The sequence below is a fragment of the Parasteatoda tepidariorum genome, chromosome 2 (genome assembly GCF_043381705.1).
Source record: "Parasteatoda tepidariorum isolate YZ-2023 chromosome 2, CAS_Ptep_4.0, whole genome shotgun sequence".
NCBI lineage: Eukaryota > Metazoa > Arthropoda > Arachnida > Araneae > Theridiidae > Parasteatoda > Parasteatoda tepidariorum.
Genome location: NC_092205.1, coordinates 63,993,163 through 64,016,628, shown reverse-complemented (window position 1 = coordinate 64,016,628; position 23,466 = coordinate 63,993,163). Strand labels below are relative to the sequence as shown.

The window sequence follows — 23,466 nt, the reverse complement described above, 5'->3', positions numbered from 1 at the left end:
GATCAAACTGTTTAACTGTAAGGCTTACATAACAAATTAGTTTACCATTACTAAGTTACGATTTTGAGATGCAAAAATATCTTGAAATTGAAAATGAGACCTGTGATGTATGTGTACTAAAATAGGGAGGGGAGGCTTGGCATATCATCAGAATATTGCATCTTAGAAAATAAAATTGGTCTAAAAATAACCAAAGTAACTAAAAATTTAAATTTCAAATGCAAATAGCTCAAATATTTAAATTTAAAAAAACTATTAAAGATATTAATTATAAATTATTAAAAATTATTAGATTAAATAAGTTTTTCATCTTAATTTTATACACTCTCTATCATTTTTTTTCTGTATATGTTTTATTATAATTTCAATGTTGAGATTTTTTGATTGATAATTTTAACTTTCTCTTAGCCAGTATGGAATTTACAAACTAGACAGCTTTTAAACTTTATATTTGCCTTTTGTTAATTTGTGCTTCATACGTTTTTTTATTATTTTTTTATCGTGACACATAAACTCGATTTCATAGTCAATGACATGAACCTATAGGTATCTAAAAGTGACTCGTTCACTTTATTTCTTCCGAGTTTGTCAGTTTATTGACTTTATTTATTGTATTGCTTTTAAACAAATTAAAAAATTATATTTCCATTGTTCATGATTTTAATCATTTGTTGATGATTTTAAATCCATCAGCAAATTAATAAAAGTAATGCATTTAATTTATTTGTTGGATTAAAACGTCAAATGAAAATCCTACCGACGTAGTGAGAATGATGGTTGGATTGGAAGCAGTAATCCATCCATTACTGTATTTATTTATTGTATTTTATAATATTGCTTTTTGTAATAAATAAAAAACTTTGTTTTGGATTTCACATTCGTAAACAAATTATAAAAATAATACATGTAATTTATTTGCTGAAAACGTCACATGAAGAGTTTGCCTGCCTAGTGAGAATGATGGTTAGATTGGAAGCAGCAACCCACCCATTACCATAACCCATCTATTCTGCATTTATTTACTATATTGTATTTAGTTTGCTTTTTAAATAAATAAAAAACTATACATTGTATTAGAAATTCATCAACAAATAGAAAACAAATAATGCATATAATTAAATTGTTTAATTAAGGCGTCAAATGAAGAATTTACCTGCCTAGTGAGAGTGATGGTTAGATTGGAAGCAGTAACCCATCCATCAGCCACTCTGTTTGTGACTGACTCTCCACCCACCACCCTTGAACCATCAACAACCCACGTGATCTGGGACGGAGGATTGCTAGCCTCAGTTGAGCACGTCATCGTAACTGTATCTGATTTCTTTGCTACTAAAGGTCCTATCAGCTTTACATTGGAAGGAGGAACTGAAAGGAAAAATAACAATAATAAATAAAAATAATAGAAAAAATAATAATATTATACTTCTGCTTTATCAGCTCCAGAATAAGCGTCATACATTATGCAAATTGAAGTTTGGTTTCAAAGAAAATCTCAATTATGAAACGTTTATTTTTCCTTTGAAAATTATACGGTTTTATTTCTCTCTTTCTGATCAACCGTAGAATTCCAAAAGAAAAATATTATACTTTCATTTTTCAAAAACTAAAAATAATATTTCACAACCAATTTATTTGCGTAAATGAATTTGATGATTATGTGCAAGAAATTTTCGATTCGCTTAAGAAGTTCCCGAGATGTGGGGAAATACGCGAAGAGTGAAATTAACACTAATGAGGCTAGACTTTTGACTGCCTTTCCTCACTGAACAATTTTAGCCATATTTTCCACATTATGGCTGCCCCAATATTTTGATAGTTAAAATTCAAAATCACTTTTGTAATTGATTCTAAGATCTAATTAATAGTTAGCTCTAATTAATTGACATACTTGAAGACACCCCACTGAAATTGGCTCGTATTTGGTAAAAAGTCAAGCATTAGAGCAAAAAATTTTTTGAGTGATACCTTTTTATTTTGCATACAAGTTTTTCAACGCATGCATTTCTTCAGGAATGACATTCATTTTACATAAATACTTTCTTTGCATACATAGAGTAGACCGTACAGTTATTGTTCTTAACGTTTTATGAATTGCAATATGTATATAAATTTTAGAGTCTACATCATTTTATGCACCTTCTTTCAATTTTGGATACGTGTATATCCCAAACTTGAATTTAATAAGCATTAGAGTTTTTAGAAGAAATAAATATATTTCAGTTTTAAATTGTACTTCATTTTAAGTGTAAATTTATTTTTATTTTGCCAAGGAATAAATTTTCACTATTTGCTCATATAGAGTAATAATGCTGTATAATTACTACTATGTTGCTGTATTTTAAAATTATTTTAACTAGTGTGCATATTACTACAGCAATAATTAATAACTAAGTGCATATAAATTTGCAATTCAAGTGCTGCGGTAATGCCAAATAGATTTTGCCCATGCATATTGCTTAGAAGATTCGAATGCTATATTTAATAATTGAGTAAGTGAATCGAGCAAAGATTTTAAAGCTATCCGAAAGGAACTCCGAAAGCAATTTGTGGGGTTGGCGAATGAAAGCGAGCAGGGAGTGTTAGAAAATTATTGTAACTATCCATACTTACAGTGAACACTCAGCTTTACTGAGGCAGCGATTGGCTCTTTTGTCATGATACTGGAAGCCTCACAACGATAGACACCATTGTTGTCGGACGCATCAACTCTAAATGTGTGTATGTTAGTAGTCACGTGACCACTGACTGTATATGTTGCGTCCACTTGCACATTCCCTCGTTTCCATATGAGATGTGGTGGTGGATTACCTCCTCGTGTTATGCATGCTAGAGTTAATGTGTCACCTGATGTTACGACGTCACCCTCAATGTATCCCTCTATTTGAGGAATACCCGGAGCATCTGCAAGAAAGAAACATTGCGTTTCAGTTCTAAAAAATTAATTACATCAGATCAGAATAATATTTAACTCAAGATAACTTAAATCAGTGTTATATTTGATTGGTTAGTATGTAACTAATCAAAAACTGCTGGTCTGAAACATGACTTCTTTTGTATGTTCTTTATTTATGTCAAACATATTAGCGTAACTTGATGAAAATCCTTTAAAATTGTTTTTTTTTAACAGAGAGTGTTTCAAAATTTCTTCAACAAATGGAAAGGGGTAATAAAAGGCATCATAGAGATCAAAACTTACCATGGAACATGAAATTGCAAACCACAGTGAAGGGGGGGGGGAAATCACGAAGAAATCCATGCAGGTTTCCAACTGGAGACCAACGACTATAAAATATGGTACAAACTTGCTATCTATAAAAATGTTAATTTTATTAATTATTGCTGGAAGCGTTCAAAGTGACAATCACTACCATCATTGCACAGTGTACAACGGCAAAAAACCGATTCCTGGCTGTGGTCGAAGATACAAGATGCGCATTTGTTGTCTATTGATGCAACGGCAATCCATGCTATGAGTTTGCATGTTTATGAGCTATGGATATGCTTGCGTTTTCATGATTCCTATCTTCTTAACGTGGTTTGCCATGTTCTATCGTAAATCTTCATTTTATTGATGTATTTTATCACCATAACTAAGTTTGAAACACACTGCAAAGATAAATGATCAAAATCAATTGAAAAGACCTTGATAAAAGTAAGTTACAATCTTGGAAGATGTGCTTCAGCATAAATTTGAAAATTTTGATTTTCGCTCATTTGAAAAGTATGTCAAGGTCATTTTTTATTATCATATATACGACTAACTTTAACTAACATGCATATATATAGGACTAACTTTCGCAAAGAATTCGTAAACAATTTACTGAGTGTGCTTTTAAAGCAACGTAAGTGGTCTTAAATATTTTTGTTTTGTTGAAAACGGTTTCCACTTCAGTTGCTACTGCATGAACATTAAGGTTCATATTATTCCCTTCCTACTTAATTTATGAAACAGCAGTTGATATAAATACTTACTTAATATAAAATTGAATTACATCTTCCATAAGTAACCAGAAAATTTTGAACTTTTGATTTTTTTAAAATTTTAATCGGATTTAACGTACAACGGATTTAAGTTATCTTAGGCTTTTCATTAGGCAATGGACAGTGGAGTTAGGCTATGTTTTGCTTAGTGAAACAACGAATGTTGCTTGATATGTTATTTGTTTAGTTTTTTTCTGGTAGATACTGTCATTAAATTAATTCTTCTTTAACCACTTTTTTTTAGAAATTTATAACAATGCATAAAAATTAATCACATCAACAACTGAACAATACTCGTTCGAATTAAAATATTACTCAAATCAAATAACACATAGGAAATTCCTTACGCTTAAATTATGAATTGATAATGCAAATTACGTTTAGACAGGATCTTTTGTTAAGGTTGTTTGGAAGTTGGCCTGTCTTTGAAAAGTACTTACGCAGTACATTTATGGCGACGGAGCACCTGAGGTACCTCTCGAGAGCCGGGTGACGAGCTTCACATGAATAGATAGCACCATTGTCGTCCACACCCGGGTAGAGAGTAATTGAGCTGGTTGTCGTGTACCGGCGGTGTTTGTCTTCGTCAAAAGACATTTGGGCATCCTCTGCAAATAAATTAAATAATGATTGCTTTTCTTTCTACAAAAACTCATGAGAAAATCAGAGATAAATATTTTATTGATCTTAAGCAAATTGTAAATAATTTTCGATGACATACTCTTAGAATATAAGAATTAGAAATATTATTAAGAAAAGAATTCAAAATATTAATTCAAACAATTAATAAAAATAAAATTAATAAAAATAAAACTAATAAAAATAAAAATAACATCCAAATGGAAAAAATGCGCTAAGCAGCAGAGAAACCAAGAGGAATAGAACACATGAGACGGAGAAAAATTAGTAAAAATTGAAAAAATGAAGAAAAAAAATGGAAAAAAAATTTAAAAAATGAGAAAAAAAATGAAAAAAAGAAGAAAAAAAAGAAATATAACTTAGAAATATAACGTTCCAGCAATCCTTGACCTGTATTTCGTTAATTTTGAAAATCATTTCGTCACAATATCACGTAATTGGCGACTAAACGCGAATTCTCAAATACATGACGAAAATGTTTCCTCAACTCGGAACTTCATCGCAATGCATTGTGTTAGATTGTTAACTAGAATGACGAAACTTGAAGACTAGATGATCAAATCTATTATGACAAAATATCTCTTAACTTTTGACGAAATACGTTTCTTCAAAGAAGTGACGATAGTTATTTTGTCACTTTGACGAAATGTTTATTCGAAGTATATATGAGGAAACAGTTTCGCTACAAACAAAATGTTTCATGAATTTTGAGTATCCATTTCTTACAGTGTAGAAATCAAGTTAAATGCCAAGTCAATGATCAGTAGAAAATTCAAATATTTTCAGTAAATGTATTAAATCATATTTGCCTTTTTTTCTACTTAAAATCACGACAAAATATTAGAAAAAAGTATACAGCTAATATTAAACAAATTCTCAATAGTTTAGGAAACAGAAATAAAATGAATTGTCAAATGACCAGTAGAAAATTCGAACATTTTCGGTAATTGACATGAATAATGATTTCTATAAAGGATATGGCATACTTTATGCAAGTATTAAATTATTGTAATTTATAGTACTAGTATTAAAGTGCAAAAATGGACATACTATAGTTTCTGTCCGATAAGCAAAAACTTTCCTCGGTGTCTAAACACTAAATGATTTGGTGTTTAGACACTGAGGGATGTTCTTATTTATAGAACAGAAACTATAGTATGTCCCTTTTTGTACTTTTATTTGTGCTTTATTCACGTTATTTTTTGCTTCAGCCAAATTAATGACTGTTTTTGTTTTATTAAAAGTCATGAGATAATTTTAGACAAGTATTTTATTAATCTCAAATATAGTCAATAATTAAAATAGTCAAAATAAATAGTCAATAATAATAATAATAATAAGGATTTAAGTAACTGCCAAGTGATCACTGAAAAGTTCGAACGATTCTTCGGTAAATTATTTAAATAACGATACTCTTTTTTGTTTTCAACTTCATGAGAAAATCAGAGACATATTTTTTATTTATCTTAAGCAAATAGTGAATAATTTCAGGTAAGAGAAATAAAGTTAAATGCCAAGTAATCCGTAAAAAGTTTAATAGTCCAAAAGAAAACAAGTTAAAGGTAAATGTGAAAATATATTCTTATTAGATTTAATAAATTAGATTTATTATACAATTTATAAATGAACAATACACAATTCTTAAAAAACAATCAGTATGACGCAAGACTCGATTGCGCTAAAACAAATGCAGTACAATGAATGCAATACCTACTACAAAGCTTGTGAGTGGAAATTCTTTTCTATGTAAGTTTAATTTTATAAAATTTTTTGAAATAAATGCGTTTTGATAATGTTGTATTATGAAATTCGGTAGTTTCAAACACAGCATTAAATAATACATCTGAAATGTAAGCAGAGGTATTATTTTAATGTCAAATTTATTCTTTTCATTATGCAAATTTTTACAGAATTATTCATTGATCACTATTCAGCATTCTTTTTACGATAATGAATAGTGTTGATATATGAGTGAAAATACGCCACTACTTGAGAGCTGGATTCAACCCTATTATCACTCATAAATTATTACTTCTGACACTGAGTAAGTTTGTTCCAAACTATCAGAATATGGTAAACTTTACAATGTTTCAGGCACTATTGGCACATCAAAGAGCTTGGTAGTTTTCACCAAACTGCTTTGGTAATGATTTTGGCAAAATTAACAATGAAACATAGCTTCATAATGTGTGATAAAATTTGCTATATGCGGTAAAATTTGGTAATTTTATCATGATACCTTTGAACCTGGCACAAAAACCATTTATTCAACTTAATTTACTTTTCCGTTTTGCATTTATAACCGTGGTAATAACAACTATAATTGTGAAAACCAAACTCCTTAGGCAAGCCGTTACCAGATGAACGGAAAAATTAGCAAAACAATGACTTAAATAACATCGTTTTTTTGGTTTTATTAGTCAGAATTACTTGCTTTTTTTACCTGAAATGTCATTAACATACCATAATTTTACCATACCATAATTGTTCACTGTACCAATATTATGAGTCACTAAAGCTGAGATTATTTTTCTGAGAGTAAGTCTAGAATTCTAAGAAATTTTATTGTACATAGATTTCAATGCCTGATGGAGAATCATGTCTTAATCCTTAATCATTTTAAAACTTCGCATATTATTTATCTAATGCTAAATAATGGACCCAAATAAGGAGTCTGTTCTACAACATCGTGACTTCTACTCCTAAATCCTTGACACTGCTAAACGCAACACGTTATAATATTAAGTGTCTTTCCAGTATCAGCTAGCGAATTGGCTTGATAAGGATCCTTAAGTATTTGTAATTAGTAGCAGGAAGACATTACTGCCAGGAGAAAATTGACTTCAAATAGATTTTTTTCCCTCAAAAACCATATTATTTTTATTCCTTTCACGTGTTCTAAGAGATTGTTTTAATTCTACGAAAATACCTTGATCTTCTAGCAGAATATGGCGTGCCTTGATCTTGCGTCACGTCCACCGGAACATGATGAATAATGAAATAGGAGCTTTGAATAAGGAATGGAAAAGGGGAAGGAGTTGCTAGTTACATCCTGGCAAAAATAACAGTAGCAGTGTTAGGAACAATGCTGCTCATAAAATAACTCGCTTAATAACATTTAAATTAGTTTTCGTTCCAAGGAAAGACACGTTCAGTTCAAATGCAAATTTCAAAGAACGTGCTTCCTCATTTAGTTCAGTAATATTCTTTTTTCCTTCCAAAAAGGTCTAGATTTAAAGTAATATGCATAACAGAAAAATGCTTTGGTTAAGACATGTAAATTCTGCACGAATTCTGTGTCAATATAATTGGGAATTTTGGAACTTAATAATTTATATTTTTGCAAATCGAAATGAACTATAAAACAGACCTTAATCCTGACAGGGGCCCAAAATTAAGAAAAATTTTGTTCCTTCCCTCTAAAAGTATTAGAAAAATCTTAGTTAATTGACGGAAACTTAATAAGGTCTAGTTTTAAAATAGAATTAACAACAGAAAAATGCTTTTTTTAGCCCCTTCTCTGTCGGATATTGTTCGAATTTCTGACCCAAAAAAAGCATTTTTATATTGCTGAAAATTTATATATGTTCTATCTGAAATTCGAAATTGCAAAATATTTTTGTCAGCAAGTAGTTTTCTGCTTGACCTATTGGTAATGAAATATGTGATGTCCTGTCCACTGATCGCCAGTTTTCCCTGCAATGTAAGTTTTGTCTTTAAACAATAAAAATAATATAAAATTGAAACAACGAGGAGCAGGACACAATGTTTTCTCTTCAACCCACATCCTTAATGACCTCAAGTTATCGTCTTATGATTCACTAGTCTTTGAATAAATAATATCACTTGATAAATCAGAACTTTCGCTTTCCGACTGAGAGATAATAAATTCACTGTCCTCGGATGCACTTTCTGAATACATCGTAACTATTTTGACATGCAACGGTAACACTAATAAAATCGAAATTACAGAAAGTACAAAATAATTTCGATTTCAAATCAAGGCAGGAAATCTCGAAAATTGTGAAGAAATTAGGACTATTTGAGACATCTCTTAGCAATATTCAGAAATAGAAGGATAATCAAGGTATTTAAAGATGCGTATAAGTAGCAAGGATTTCAATTTCAATGATGCAATATTTTTTGTTCGTCGCATGGCATGCGACACCGACTGAGAGGGGGTTGAGACATGTAAATTTTGAATGAGTCAATATAATTAAAAATTTTCGAACATAATAGTATTGAAAGTAGTAAAAATTGAGAAAATTTCCATTCTATCCATTAAAAGTATGCACAAAATCTAAACTAATTGACTTTTAAGGTACTTTCCTGTCTAGTTTTAAAGTAATATGTCCATCAGAAAAATTCTTTGTTAAGACAAGTAAATTTTACGGTATTTTGTGTCAATATAATTGCAAATTTTGAAGCTAACTAGTCTTGATTTTTACAAATTGAAGTGAATTGCAAAACAAACCTCAAACCTTATTGGCAACAAACCTTGTAGACAAAAACATTTCATAGAACACTTCATAGTAAAGAACATTTTTTTTTAGTTTTTATATACAGGTTGAGAAAAATTTAGAAAAAGCTGCTATAAAAAATATTGTGGTTCTGGATAATTATCCATTAAAAAATAAATAAAGTAAGAAGAGGAGCCAGACATTTAAGCAATTCCGCGATAGCAATTTTTTCTATTTTCGTAGACAACATTCGATTTCTATTTCAGATCACTCTTGTTTTCCACAACTACGATTGGCAGGTCTTGAGATTTGGCATCTATTTTTGAGCCCTCGAAACATGACGCCTCTTTTTACTATCTTCATATCGTTTTTTGAAGCAAATGAAGTCTTGTATTACCGAGTATATCTTCTTGTTTTAGTTTCTTGAGATTATTCATCTAAGAATTAACATTATTGTATGCTTTAATATGGTTTGTGTACACTCAAAATTTCTTTTATTAACAGAACATTTATTTAAAACAGAAAAGTTTTCTTTTCTTTAAATGAACTTTCTAGTAAATTTATTTTAATCTGATCTTCACAATGATTAGTACATTTCAATCAAAAATAATACTACGCTATCTGGTCAAAGTAACCGAACATCCAGTGAACTTCTGAGGCATAATGTATCCGAACATTCAGTGGACTCCTGGACTCCAGTGGACTCCTGAGAACATCCAGTGGACTCCTGAGGAGTTTCCTAGGGCATAAAGTAAAGTTCGCCCCCAGTTCGGATTTCTGACATTAATGCATACGCCTGGGAACTCTTTCCACTAGTTTTCGATAAGTGAACATAGGAGAGGACTTCTAGGTTTTCCTCATAGTTGAAATTAATGTAGGCGGTGAGGATGGCCTATTTAATGACTGCTTAATCAGCATTCTAATTCTTCCCAAAGGTGTTTTATGAAATTAAAATCAGACCTCTGGAAAGATCAACCTAGTGTTTGAACACCCACTTCCTCAAATAGTAGCGTCACAAATCTCGATGTTTAAGGGAAGCAGTTATCCTGCTTAAAGAGAAATGGGCCTTCTCCAAAATATTGTCATTCTCTCGGGAGAGCAGTGTTGCTCAGAATGACCGAATGTCTATATACTTTTCAAAGTTGTTTCCAATAACAGGGCAGTGAAGATGGCTGATTTAGATGACTACTTCAACTGCTTTCTAATTATTCTCAAATATGATTTATGGAATTAAAATCGAGGCTTTTAAAATACTAACTTAGTTGTTGAACACCTATTAGATCAATTCATGGCTGCGCAAATCTTGATGTTCAAAGGGTGCAGTTGTTCTGCTCGAGGAGAAACGGGCCTTCTTTAGAACATTGTCACTCACTCGGAGGAGCAGTGTTGTCCAGAATGTCCAAGTATCCACAGACTCCTCAGAGTTATGTTTCCAACGGCGGGACAGTGAGGGTGGCCGATTTAGATGACTACGTAAGCTGCATTTCTAATTATTTTTAAATGTGTTTTATGCAATTAAAATCGGGGCTCTAAAAATACCAGCCTAGTTTTGAACACCCATTTCATTAAATCATGGCTGATCTCGATGGTTAAAGGGAGCAGTTATTCTGCTTGAAGAGAAATGAGATTTCTCCGGAATATAACTAAAGGGGCGAAACCAAATCATAAAAAACTCCCCCGTACCAATATACTTTCACTTATGGAAGTGGTTATTCTGATAGTTTTGGCCTTAGAATGTATAATTGAGCCTTTATTCTTAAGTGTTAATAATTCAAATAATAGTATAAGGTCATTTTAAGGTGAATAGTTCCTTTTTTTTAAAATCAATGATTAAATTTTTTTATTTTATTTTTATTAGTATATTTCATGAAAATATTATATGTCATAAAAAATAGTTTATTTTATAAAAACTGCATATATTTTTAATACAAAAAAGGTAAATATAACGTACAGAAAAAATACCAATTTAACACTGCTTCCTCTCTATTATTTTCTCTTTCATTTTCTTGTTTATGAAAAAAATATCGAAATAGAGGAAATTGAAATTATAAATTTTTTTTTTTGGAGTAAGGAGGGGGAAATTAAAATTTAAAACAATGGGCTATTCTTGATCCGTCAGGAACAAAAAATACGGATGAACAAATTAATGTGCAGTAAGACTAAAATGAATTATTTGTGAAATGTAAATTAAGCTACTTAGTTTCCTAATATTAAAAACTAATTACTAAAATAGAAGATACTTTCTTTAGAAAGCTATTTTAACATAATGTAAATTTAATACAAAAGAGACTTACCATCAAAGAGTTCGTTATCATTTTTGTACCAAACTAGTTGTGTAGGAGGTTTACTACCAACTGCTTTGCAATAAAGAACTACTTTGTCCCCTTGCCGAACTTCTATGTTGTTTCCTGGAGGCAAGTCATTAATCGATAATGTTTGAGGAGGGACTGAAAATCAAAATAAATTTTCCATTAAATCGATAAACAATACTTTTATGTACACTACAGTATATAGAAAAATTGACATTAGAAAAAATTTATTTACGTTTAAAAACTTTTAAAATTAATCTAATTTTTATGAAAATATTATTATGGTAAGGTAAAATATCGAAAATGGTTTCAAGATATGAATGATAAACGCATAGAAAAAAACACATTTAAGTAAACATTAACTATTAATTTTCTCCTAATGTGCTTTATTGTACTTCTCATAAGTACAAAATCACATAAATATCTGTACAATATCTCATATTACTGAACTAATTGATTATAAAAGTAACAATCGTAAAATCGTTAAATAATTTTTTTAATGACACAATACAAAAACAACTGCAGACAGAACATAAAATCAGCACTAATAATATAATAAAAACAACAACAAAAATGGCATAAATATATAATTTAACCTTTTTAGAAGCGGCTAAAGGAGAAAGAAGTGTTTCCCCAGCCCCTTGAGTTCCAAGTTTATACGTGCTAAAGAGTGCGTATATGTTATTGGCCATAGATGGCGCCACTGGAAAACAAGAAGATGCACACACCTCTTGCCTTAATGGCATACGACAACAATAACAGTGTTATCGTATCGTGTTACAATAACAGTTCTCTCGTATTAATACGAGAGAATCGAGTGGAGATCACGTCTGCGTTATCTTGGGCCACTAGAATCAAAAAGGTTCGTTTTATATATGATACCGTTGGCCCTGAAGGAAGAATTGAGCAATCACGTATATGTGATCATGGTCTTGAAGTAGTTAATTTTTAAATCCATTCTGTGTCTCGAATCCCAATATCTCTTCTGATATGAAACAGCATTGATTGCAAAGCAACTATTAGAATTTTGCGCATTTATTTCTTCGAAAGTGTTGTAAAATTTGTAAATTCGGGCCCGGGCGATTTATTGAACGCAAACGTTTTAATAGACACGGCAGTCATAACAGTAGCAAAACAAGAGACAGAAATTGATTTCTTTGCAGGCCATTATTTCCAAAACCTTATCAATCAACATTTTTTGAAGATTTATTTCATTAAAATTCTTCCAGAATTTTCTGTAATAATTGTGTTAATATTTTCGCAGTGCAAAAAGGAATAGAGGTATCTCTTATTTCGAAAGACACTGTTTTTGCAGCAAAAAAAAAGTCAGCGATTTCATTTCCATAACGGCAGCAGTGCGATTGTATGCATTGCACTGATATTTCTTTACCATTTTCAGTTAACTTGTTTAGTAACTTGTTTAGTTCCGGTTCAAAAACAAAAGCAACAGACATTGGTGGTGGCTTGTTAAAAGAAGTCGCTTGGGGAGCTGCTATGGAGATGCAGAAGATAACAGCCTTTGAAAAATATTCAGTGTTGCTACAGAAATACCATAAGGCTATGGGTACAGCTGCATTCACTTAAAAGTAATTAACATAAATTGGCCAATCTATTAGTCCGATTTCAAGTTATAAATGCATGCGTAAAGGTTTTTTTTAAAGAAAATTAAGTTAGTCTTTTAAATTATCGTTTCTGGATATTGCAGAGTGGTTCCTTTTAAGGCAATTTTTAAAGATAACATAATTCTTAACTGTAAATTTTAAATATTTAAAATACATACTTTAAAAACGGAAAACGTGGTTACTTTAAAATCAGTGTTTGAACAAAATTCGATCTATTCATATCTTTACACATTATAAATACAAAGATAATAATATTTTTAAATTTCTGGTTTTCGGCAAGAACTTAAAATAGTACAACAGTCGTTATTTCTTGCATATAATAATAATCTGGGCATAAATTTGTTTACAATAAAGTTTTAGCAAACACTTAAAATAGAAAAAGTAAAGTTATTTGCAATAGAAGAAAAATATGGGAAGTAGTTAGCTTACAATAAGGCTAACTACTCTGTATAACTCTGAGTATAACTTTACGAAGTTGTACCTTTTTATAGGAATAAACCTGTTCTTTTTGTGACAATGCAACTAGCTTAATGTTTGGAAAAATTTTAGTTTTATTTGCAGGCATAAGAAATGGTCTTATGCTAAACAAAAACATTGCAAACTTATTGTGTATGATTCTGCGAATGATGCTGTGGGCTGTGTAGGAAATAGATTGTAACATTTGTTTGCAAAATTTCTATTTTCTTTCAAATTCGACAACAAAATAACATATTCATTCGAAGCTGGAAAGAATCAGTTTTAGATACAAAAAAAAACTATTTTAATATTAAACAAAGCCGTTTAGCTTTTATAAAAATATTGATGATTTAAATTTACGAAAAAAATAATAAGTTTAACCATGTTCTAGAATATTTTATGGAATTTAATCAAATAAAACTGCTTGAAAAACTATTTTTTTTTCAAAACTTCTAGAAAATTTTTCATTACTAAAATGAATATTGAAATGCCATATTTCTTTTTTTTTATATTCACTTCATGAAGAATCCATTTACAGACAGAAACTCCATTAAAATCTTCAGCATTAAAACTTTTTTTTTATTTTATTGCCATCCTAGCTTAATTGCTTTAGTGGAAAAGAACTCCATTACGTTGTCGAGAAAATATCCTTATATGGCGACACTCTAAAAGAAACTTCCCCAGAAAAATTCTGTAATGTCGCCAACACTAACAACCAATTTGGCAAAAGCATGAGATAGCCAATTACTGCGGTTAAAGAAGAACGTATATATTTCGTTAAACCGTTTTCTACCTAAAGGCGAAATTTTGTTGCTCCTATATTTTCAAAAATTATATGGAGCTTTTAACTGGACGACGATTGAGAGATGTTCTTCATTTTTATTTCTTTATTTTTCTTTTTAAATGAACGCGAAAGAATACTAAAGGGGCNCTACAAATAGTTTTTATATATATATATGTGTGTGTGTGTCCTTCCACTTACCGGTATCTTGCAAAATTGATTTAAAATATTATTGTTACAAGTTTGCCATATTACAAAATATGAAAATAAAAGATGAATTTTTTTTTGAAAAATTAAAAAACATGAAAGTTTTCGAAAATTCATCTGTATTTTTGATTGGTAAATACAAATTAACATGATTTTTTATAATACTTCGAAGAAAAAAAACTTTTTAAAAAACTTGTCTTTTATCGATAGTTTTTAAAAAAATGCGTAAATAGATAAGAAACATATTCTAATTTTGAAGAAGATGGAAAGATATGAAAGCCATCTAAATTATTTTAGAATTAAATGATTATATTAATAATCATTATATTATCATATATCATTATATTGATAATTTACAATCGCAATTATTCTCAGATTATTTTAATACAATACTATACTATTAACTATACTATTAACTATAATTATTCTCTGATTTGGTGATTTTATTAAAATTTATATACGGTAGCAACAATTTACGAAAGCTATCATAAGATTAAAGTGAAATGGTTTCATATGAATTTATATATATAAAAAAAATTTCAGTAAAAATTATCACAATTTTTGATTGAGTAAATATTTGTTTCCAAAAATTTTTTCAGATAAAACATTTTACGAAAATTATCACAGTTAGTTTTTGATTGAAGTATTTTATCAAAAGATAGTTTTTATGAAAATTATCCCAATTATGCTCTGGTTGAGTGATTTTTATTAGAAATAAGTTTGGAGAAAAGATTTAATGAAAATTATTTTAATTTATTGCTGATTGAATAAATTGACGAATATTTTTATTCGGATAAAACATTTTAAGAAAATAGCATTAGTTCTTGATGTAATTGTTTTTAAATGAAGATAAAAGATTTTGCCAATGGAGATAATGCATGTGTGCCGTAGTAGGAAAAGAAAGAAGAAAGTTTCCCTTTTCTGTCTGTAACCATTATACGCAATTTTTTGTTTCTAAATTTTTATGAAAAACAACAAAAATTCAAACCTTTCTCAATGATTTTATTCTTTTTTCAAACAAGGATTTTATTAATATTTTTGAAACAGTGTAAAAGTATTTGAACCTTTTCAACAATTTTTTTTCTCATTCTTCAAACAAGGAATATTCTAATAATTTTAAAAACTAAATAAACTTAACTTCGTGTTTATTCCTATATTTCTCAATGATTTTATTCTTTTTTTTAAACAAGAATTTTATTAATATTTTTGAAACACTGTAAAAGTATTTGGACCTTTTCAATAATTTTTTTCTCATTCTTCAAATAAGGAATATTCTAATAATTTCAAAAACTAAATAAACTTAACTTCGTGTTTCGTAACTATATTTCGTGGTATGTTCAATTCATCTGCCATTAGTATCAATCAAACTATCCGTTTCCCTTCAATCCCTTTGTCAATCATTTAATATTAGTAACTGTACTATTATTATATCTATTCGTATGTATAACCCTATTAGTATGTATATATCTATTAGTAATATAATTATATCCATTAGATAGTATAAATTTATCTTTTTCTGCATGCAACTTTTTTACACTTTTTTCCAAATTTTTCAGTAAAAAGGCAACAGAAACAGAACCTTTTCAAAAAGTTTTTTTTAGATTCTTTAAACTACTCAATTTTTTAAACTAATATTTTACTAATATTTTCAAAACTATTACGAAAACTTAGCTCCATGTTTCTTTGCTATATTTCTTTGTGTGTTCAATCCATCTATCATTAGTATCTATAAAGTTATTGCAAATCAATCCATTTACCATCCATTTGTTATTAGTATTTGTGCTAATATTATATCTATTACTATATCATCATTAGTTTGTCTATTTACACTGAGCATCTATATAAGTTTCTTTTTTTTCTTTGCGACTAATCCTTATCCATATTTTTTTCTGAGTTTTTCAGTAAAACGACGAAACTTTGAAAGCTTTTAATGATTTTTTATTTAATTATTTATCTATATATACTTTTTTTATTTTCCAGAAAAAGATTATATCATTATTTTTAAAAACTATAAGGAAAACTTAACTCTGTGTCTATTTCTCTTATTTCTTTGTGTGTTCAATCCATTTACCATTAATATCTATTAAGATATTGCAACTTTTAACCTTTCGGAAATTTCAACCACTAAAGTAACGAGTTTTACAGCTTAAATCTAATTTACACTAAGCGAGGACGAAGAGAATGCAAAGTAATTATGTAAATTTCCCTTATCCCAAATATCCAGAATATTTTTTCATCAGTTAATCTGACTTTTTTTTGTTTGGGAAATGAATTATTATTTCTTTAGCGATAAATACTTTTTTTTTTGCATTAAAAGAATAGAAAAAAACATCATTTGCAAAAAAAGGAATTGTCTCAGCCCTTAATTGAGTATTCTTTTTTCTTAATAATGCAGCTGAATATTTTAAATGCCTTTATCTTAATTTATGCAGAAAGTTTCATGAAAGAAGTTTTTTGCCCAGACTATAATTTATCGATGGGTTACATTAAGAATACATGCTAATCCCTTTTTTAACACGAGAAAAAAAGTCATTTTCTTACACTAATTCAAATAGTTGGAAAATTAATCTATGTTCGTTATTACGATTGAGTAAAAAAGATTATCTTGCATTGTTATATCTGTGTATAAATATACTTTATTTATTATTAGTTATTCAATAGTAATAAAGTTTGCTGTAAAACTTATTACACATTAAATGAATTAATAGTATAAAAACTACACTGTTAAAAATTTCACGGATAAATGGTTAAATAACAATTTATTTTACTGTTATTTTACCATATTCAAATGAAACAGTCTCTTACCCGTAAATAAGATAGTAATCAAATTGTTAACTGTGTGAAAAACCGTAATTATCTGCTTTCACCTGATACGATTAAACTACCAGAATTTTTTCACCAACTGAGCCCACCTATTGATGGAACTTAGTTCATTGCAACTACGTACAGTTTGTAGCCGAGGGGGCTATTATGTACGTCTCATGATCGACTGAACTGGGGTTCGAGTCCCATTATTGACAGCACAATATTTCCTCCATTCCCTGCAAACGTGAAGAGGTTCCAGTGTCCTGCACTCCCCGAATTGTGATCCGGGTTGTTAGGATACGATACTCTCATTCACGCACAGATGGTAGCATCATAAATCTGTTAAACTATCTCTAATGATTAGTTAAATTTATTTTTTACCATTTTGAAACCATGCTAGTTGTAAATGGTTTGAAAAAACTGTGTAGTTTTATGATCATTGTTTTTTAACTATACTTGTAAGAAACGGTTACAAAACCGTAAAGGTAAAAACTGTTCTTTAATGTGATTTTTACGCTTGATTGAATGGACATACTGCTGCCGATTATTTTAACATAATTTGAAAATGAAATTTGTAACAGTCTGACACATATTCAAATAGCTAGCAAATTGATCTTTGTTAGTTATTACGATGGAGTAAAAAATATTATCCTAAATTGTTACATATGTGTAAAAATATACTTAATTTATTATTGGTTATTTAATAGTAATAAAGTTAGATGTGAGACACATTGTATAAAAAATTAGTATTTAATTTTTAGATTTAAGAAACATTGTTTGCATTGTATTGTGATTTTTTTAAATGAATGCAATAAAAAAACAATTAAGAAAACTTATTCCTGTTTTTGAAAAGCATATTTACATTAATTAAAGCATATGACTGATTTAGTACATTTCACACTAAACTGATTTATTACATGATACATTAAACTGATTTAGTTATGTTATGCACTTATATTAATAATACAGGCAAAACATTACCGAATACTGCAATCCAAGCGTCACAAGGGACACGCATATTTTTTATGCAATAAAAAAACATGTTGCTTTTAAATAAAAGAATTTTTGGTCCAAAAAAGTTGTTAGCTACTTTTAAAAATGTAAGCAAAATTTTTGATAATTAAAAAAAGCAATCATTTTTATTATTTTTAAATGAGAGATAGTGCGATGAAACTTTGTTGCGTAGTTTCATTAAATAATGAAACTACGCAACAAAGTTTAAGAAACTTCGCTAGCAACTACTACGCAAAAACGTTCGAAAAAACTATGCTAGAAAGCTCTATCCCCTGTTCACTTTGTTCACCAAACCCCGTGGTTGCATTGACGGTCAAAGGGAAGAGCAGTTTATGTCTATGTCTATTTTGTTACAAAAATTGCAATTGGTTTGCCATTTGTTTCATTTTGCGGATGACTAAATTTTGTCAAATCAATAGTGTAGAAAATCTGTTCCCTCACCTCCCCGAGAGGTATTACTTAGTGAAGATGGGCCATGCTGAGAAAAAACAGTTTACAAAATCAGCTGAAATAGAAAAAAGCGTTTTTCTTCCTGATCTTCTTAAAAGTTGATGAAAAAAAATCATTTTGTTTAGAAAATATATAATTATTATAATTTTATGTTAGTACATTTTATTAATATGTTAGACGTCATGAAATGAAAGGATACTTAGATGCATTTCAATTCAATTTGATAAGTAATCAAATGCAATTGGTAAATAATAAGCTTAAAAATACGGAATATGCGACACAATAAGCAGTAATAAATTTGAAGTAATTTTACTGGTTACAATATATAACGATTACCTTATGTCGCATTTCACATTGGAAAAAATTTTAACTTCAATTTAGTCTTTGTATTTTAAAGTATCTCGATGTAATTGTTAAGATTTATGTCTGGTCACATGGTCTTTTGTTTTTATAATTATTCATTTTTTATTTTCTTTTTCATTTTTTTTCTTTTTGATATCAAATAATGCGCGAGCTCATAAACAGAAAATTGCGAAAGAGATAAATTTTTCTACAACAGTGGATAAATAATTATGATTTAAAGAAAAAAAATTCAAAAAATACTTAAAATTGCTATAAATTTCGAAGAAATAAGAATTTCGAAAATTACTCTCTTTAAAGTTATAATTCAAGATAGTTCTATCAGTGCATTAAATTTTAACTCTGTAGTTAAAATTAAGTGAACAGTAAATCGGCCACATGTTTTCTACTACAACTTTAATAGTTAGTAATTCTTGAACTAATAAACAAATCGTTTTATTTCACTAAATACTTGTATATTTTTCTGCACAGCTTCGTAATTTTCAAGTTCATAAGTTTCGAAATTTTCAAGTCTGTAGTTGTAGGCTCGTAGAGAGGCCCTTATGGTATTTTCTAACAAATTTATCAGTTATAATTTCTCGAACTAATTATCGAATTCTTTTTATTCCATTTTAATACTTGTATACATTTTCATACACATTAGTAATTACAAGTTTTAAGTCTTATAGTTTTTGTGCTGTAAAACAAAGCGCAACGTTAAGGTAAACACCCAAAACAGCGGCGTTTACGATTTTTTCATAAAGAGAGATAGTTTCATTCTTACAGCTATTATTGACAACTGAAAGCTGATATGAAGGAGCTTTCCACTGCAAATTTGATTAGGTAAATATTTGTTTATTTTCTACATTAGGTATAAACAAACTAACACTTTACATAAAATTTGCATATTTATTTCTGTTAATAAAAATATATTGTCTGAAATATATGCGTTAATTACATGAAACTAACAGTGAGATTATGACATAGATTTAAGGCAATATTTCAAAGATTATTAATATTTTTCATTTCTTTAAAAAACAAATATTGATTACTTTTGTTTTCGAATAATATTTTAAAATTTTTTTATTTCATACGTATTGTATTGTTATCTTTATTCCAAAGGAGTATAATTACATTTATATTAAACTATTAGTAACAGAAGGAAAATGCCTAAGGAGTTAATACTATGAATAAGTATTTTCATTGATTGTGAAAACTCAGTAAAGATTTATTCAATATCCCAGCATTTCGTATGTTACGGCATTCCCCCATAAAATATTTTTATAAGCCTCTTCATAATTTTTACGCACTATTAAACATCATCTTTTTTTAATTTACAAGCCACATTTTAAAAATTTCTAGCTTACTCTTAATGTTGTAAAAAGGTATATTCTTTAAAAAAAGTCGTTTGTTAACATTTTAATTATTTTTAATGTTGTATTCATAGCTTGTGACAAAGTTATAAACTCAACATTTTAAGAATTCTACAAATTCATAAATTGTTGAATTTGAATTTGTAGAATTATCCGTGAAACAACCAGATGTTCATTGATTAATCAGTTTTAACGTACATGTCATTTATATCCATGGTTAATACAATCTCATCAGTAACCATAGATTCTAAATATGTAAACTTTGACATTTATTAAATAGATATTAAACAGAAAAAAAGGGCTTATACATTTATCTGAATACATATAATAGAAAAAAAAATTCCTTTCTCAATTCTTTTCTGCTTCAGCATTAATTGTGTAAAATAAAATGCATAACGCTCAAATAAAAAATTTTAAAAGACATAGAACTTCTGTAATACATATTTTTTTTAAAAAAAATAACCATCGTTGCACAGCCGACCTAATTTTGAATCTACGACTACCAATGTTCAACTCCGTAGCTTTGTAATTTTTAACCCAATTCTGAAGAACTCCTAAATCAAGTATTAGGAGAAACTTGCCTAATAAATAGACTAATAAATAAAAACTAAATAGAATACTATATAGAATTAGAAAATAAGTGTTTCCATACTTTAATCCAACCCCTCTATATACTTGCTCATAGAGATAATATTGAAGATGAAAACAATTATTATATTGACAATTATTTTATAAATAATTAGGATAGATTCGACTCAGATTTTTTTAAATTATGGGATGATTATTTTTCACAATAAATGAGTCAAACTATAATAATTTATATTTAATTCTGGAAAAAAACTAATTAAACTTGACCTTATATTATTTATAGATACATATACTTACCTGCTTGTATGATGGGTTACATAAGAACAGCCTTCTGTGCTAAATTACATAAGAATAATCTTTTGTCAAAATGAAAGACAGATAGTATAATTAAAAGGACATAAATCTTGCGTTACGAAGGGATTTGAACCCTCTACTTCATCTATATCCATACTCAGCGCATTCAAGTCAATGAACACAGAGTCTAGTAATGTTAAATTTGAAATATGCATTTTCGGGTTTAAACAAAGAAGGGCATATATCTCCACGATATTTATAATGAACCCATTTCTTAAAAACTAATAAAAGTTATTTTTTTAAGAGAAGTAGAATTGCTTTTTTATTGGTTTATTAACATTGTAAGAAGCAACGTGCAAAGTACAAAAAAGTTAAGAAGTCTTAAAGCCGTTTTGATAATAAGGATCTATTTTAAATTTAATAAGGTTTAATAACATTTAATAAGACGTTAGGGATTACATTAGACACTAATTAATAATTTGTTTCGTGTACGCAATACCTTACAATACAAGCAATTTATATTTGAATTGTTACACATTTAATAAAACATAAATAAATTGCATAAATTCCTCTGTAGAATTTAAAAAAAATAATTGCAGAGTTATCTCATCTAAAATTATCTTTGTTTAAGAAATAATCAAAATTCTTCTCAAACTTGAATTTTAAATTTTTTGTCCCAGTAGAATATTGTTTTTAATTTAATCAATAGAATAAAAAGGCTACTATAAGAGTTCAAATGACTATTCAGAGAATTTTTATTCAAAATAGAAGCCGGAATTCTTTTTTACAATCCTAAAAGTTTTCTGTTCTACAAGATAATATATTATCCATCGCTTCATCTTCTTTCAAATTTAAAAAAGATAAAATGTTAAAAATATTACTTTTAAGACATACATTTTCTTATAATATTTCAATTATTTCACGCATAGATTGTTTGTTTTCATATTTAATAAAAATATAATTTTCAAAATATAAAACATTAATTTAAGTTTCAACTACAAATGCGATGTTTAATAATCATTACAATAATTAATTAAAAATAGAAAGAAATTTAATCAAAAGTTTTGTAGTTTTCTCTTATAATTAACATATATTTTTGCAATGCCTTCTCAGATCTCTCCATACTTTTTAAAATGAATTAATTTTTTTTAAAATTTTTTTTATAAAAAATCTTCATTATGGAGATTTTTTATATGATATTTATTTTTTAATTTTTATTTTTAAAACTTCGATATAAAAACTTTGAAAAATAAGTCAAATGAAATATTTTAAAATAAAAATTTAAAAAAAAAAATTTTATTATGACCATTACAATCATTATGTTTACAATTATTTAATAAATATATTGAAGCAACTCTTTCAATAAATTCAGATTTCGACAATTATTATTAATAATATTTTAAGGACTATAAATAATTCTGGTACCATAAAACAAAACCAAAATCAATGATTTGTTCAATGACAACTTATTATCTATACCTATGACAGTATTATCATGTATGGCATTGTCTGATAATGTATCTTCTTCTCTCAAAGAACTTATAGACTTCCGGTTTTTTAAATTTATAAATACGAAAAAAGTTTTATCGTACTGACATTTTGAAAATCAGGTGCATAAGAATTATACTTCAGAAAAAAATTATCCTATCTTACAGATTGTAGATCTTTTTTCCATAAACGCCTGGAAAAGTATTTCACACGAAAAAGTTATTTCCTGCAACTAAATTTTGTAAAACTATGAGTATAAAAGTTATTTTTCAGAAAAAATGAATTGTATCTTACAGATTGTATCATAATTTATTGAATTTTGAAAACAATTATTACAAATTCTTAAAAAAAGTCGGAGAAACAAGCAGTGTGAATGGACTTATAGTAGGGGAGAGTGGGGTCAATTGTAACATTTTTTACTTAACTATTTTTAACTAACAAAAAATTCAATATATTATTAGTATTAATTAACAGCCGAGTGAAGTAGACTATCCTCTACTAGAAAAAAAAAACCTTATTTTAAATTTTATTATATTAGTTATTAACAATTTTTGACAGTCGCGCACTTGTTACAATTGTCCCCACTTACGGGGTCAATTGTAACAGTTCATACATTCAACTAAAACATAGTTAATTATACATATTATCATAGTTGTGATA

General features: G+C 28.3%; 1 protein-coding gene across 2 annotated transcripts in view; it reads right to left on the bottom strand.

Annotated features, from left to right (window-relative positions):
* Positions 1-23,466, bottom strand: part of LOC107454481 (nephrin) — a 137,280-nt gene that overhangs the window by 57,284 nt on the left and 56,530 nt on the right. For both annotated transcript variants that reach the window (XM_071177675.1, XM_071177676.1), the window contains exons 3-6: positions 11,375-11,527; positions 4,422-4,589; positions 2,611-2,901; positions 1,154-1,365 (exon numbers count right to left, since the gene is read on the bottom strand). In XM_071177675.1, the coding sequence (XP_071033776.1) occupies positions 1,154-1,365; positions 2,611-2,901; positions 4,422-4,589; positions 11,375-11,527 (824 nt within the window). The remainder of the gene's footprint in view (positions 1-1,153; positions 1,366-2,610; positions 2,902-4,421; positions 4,590-11,374; positions 11,528-23,466) is intronic.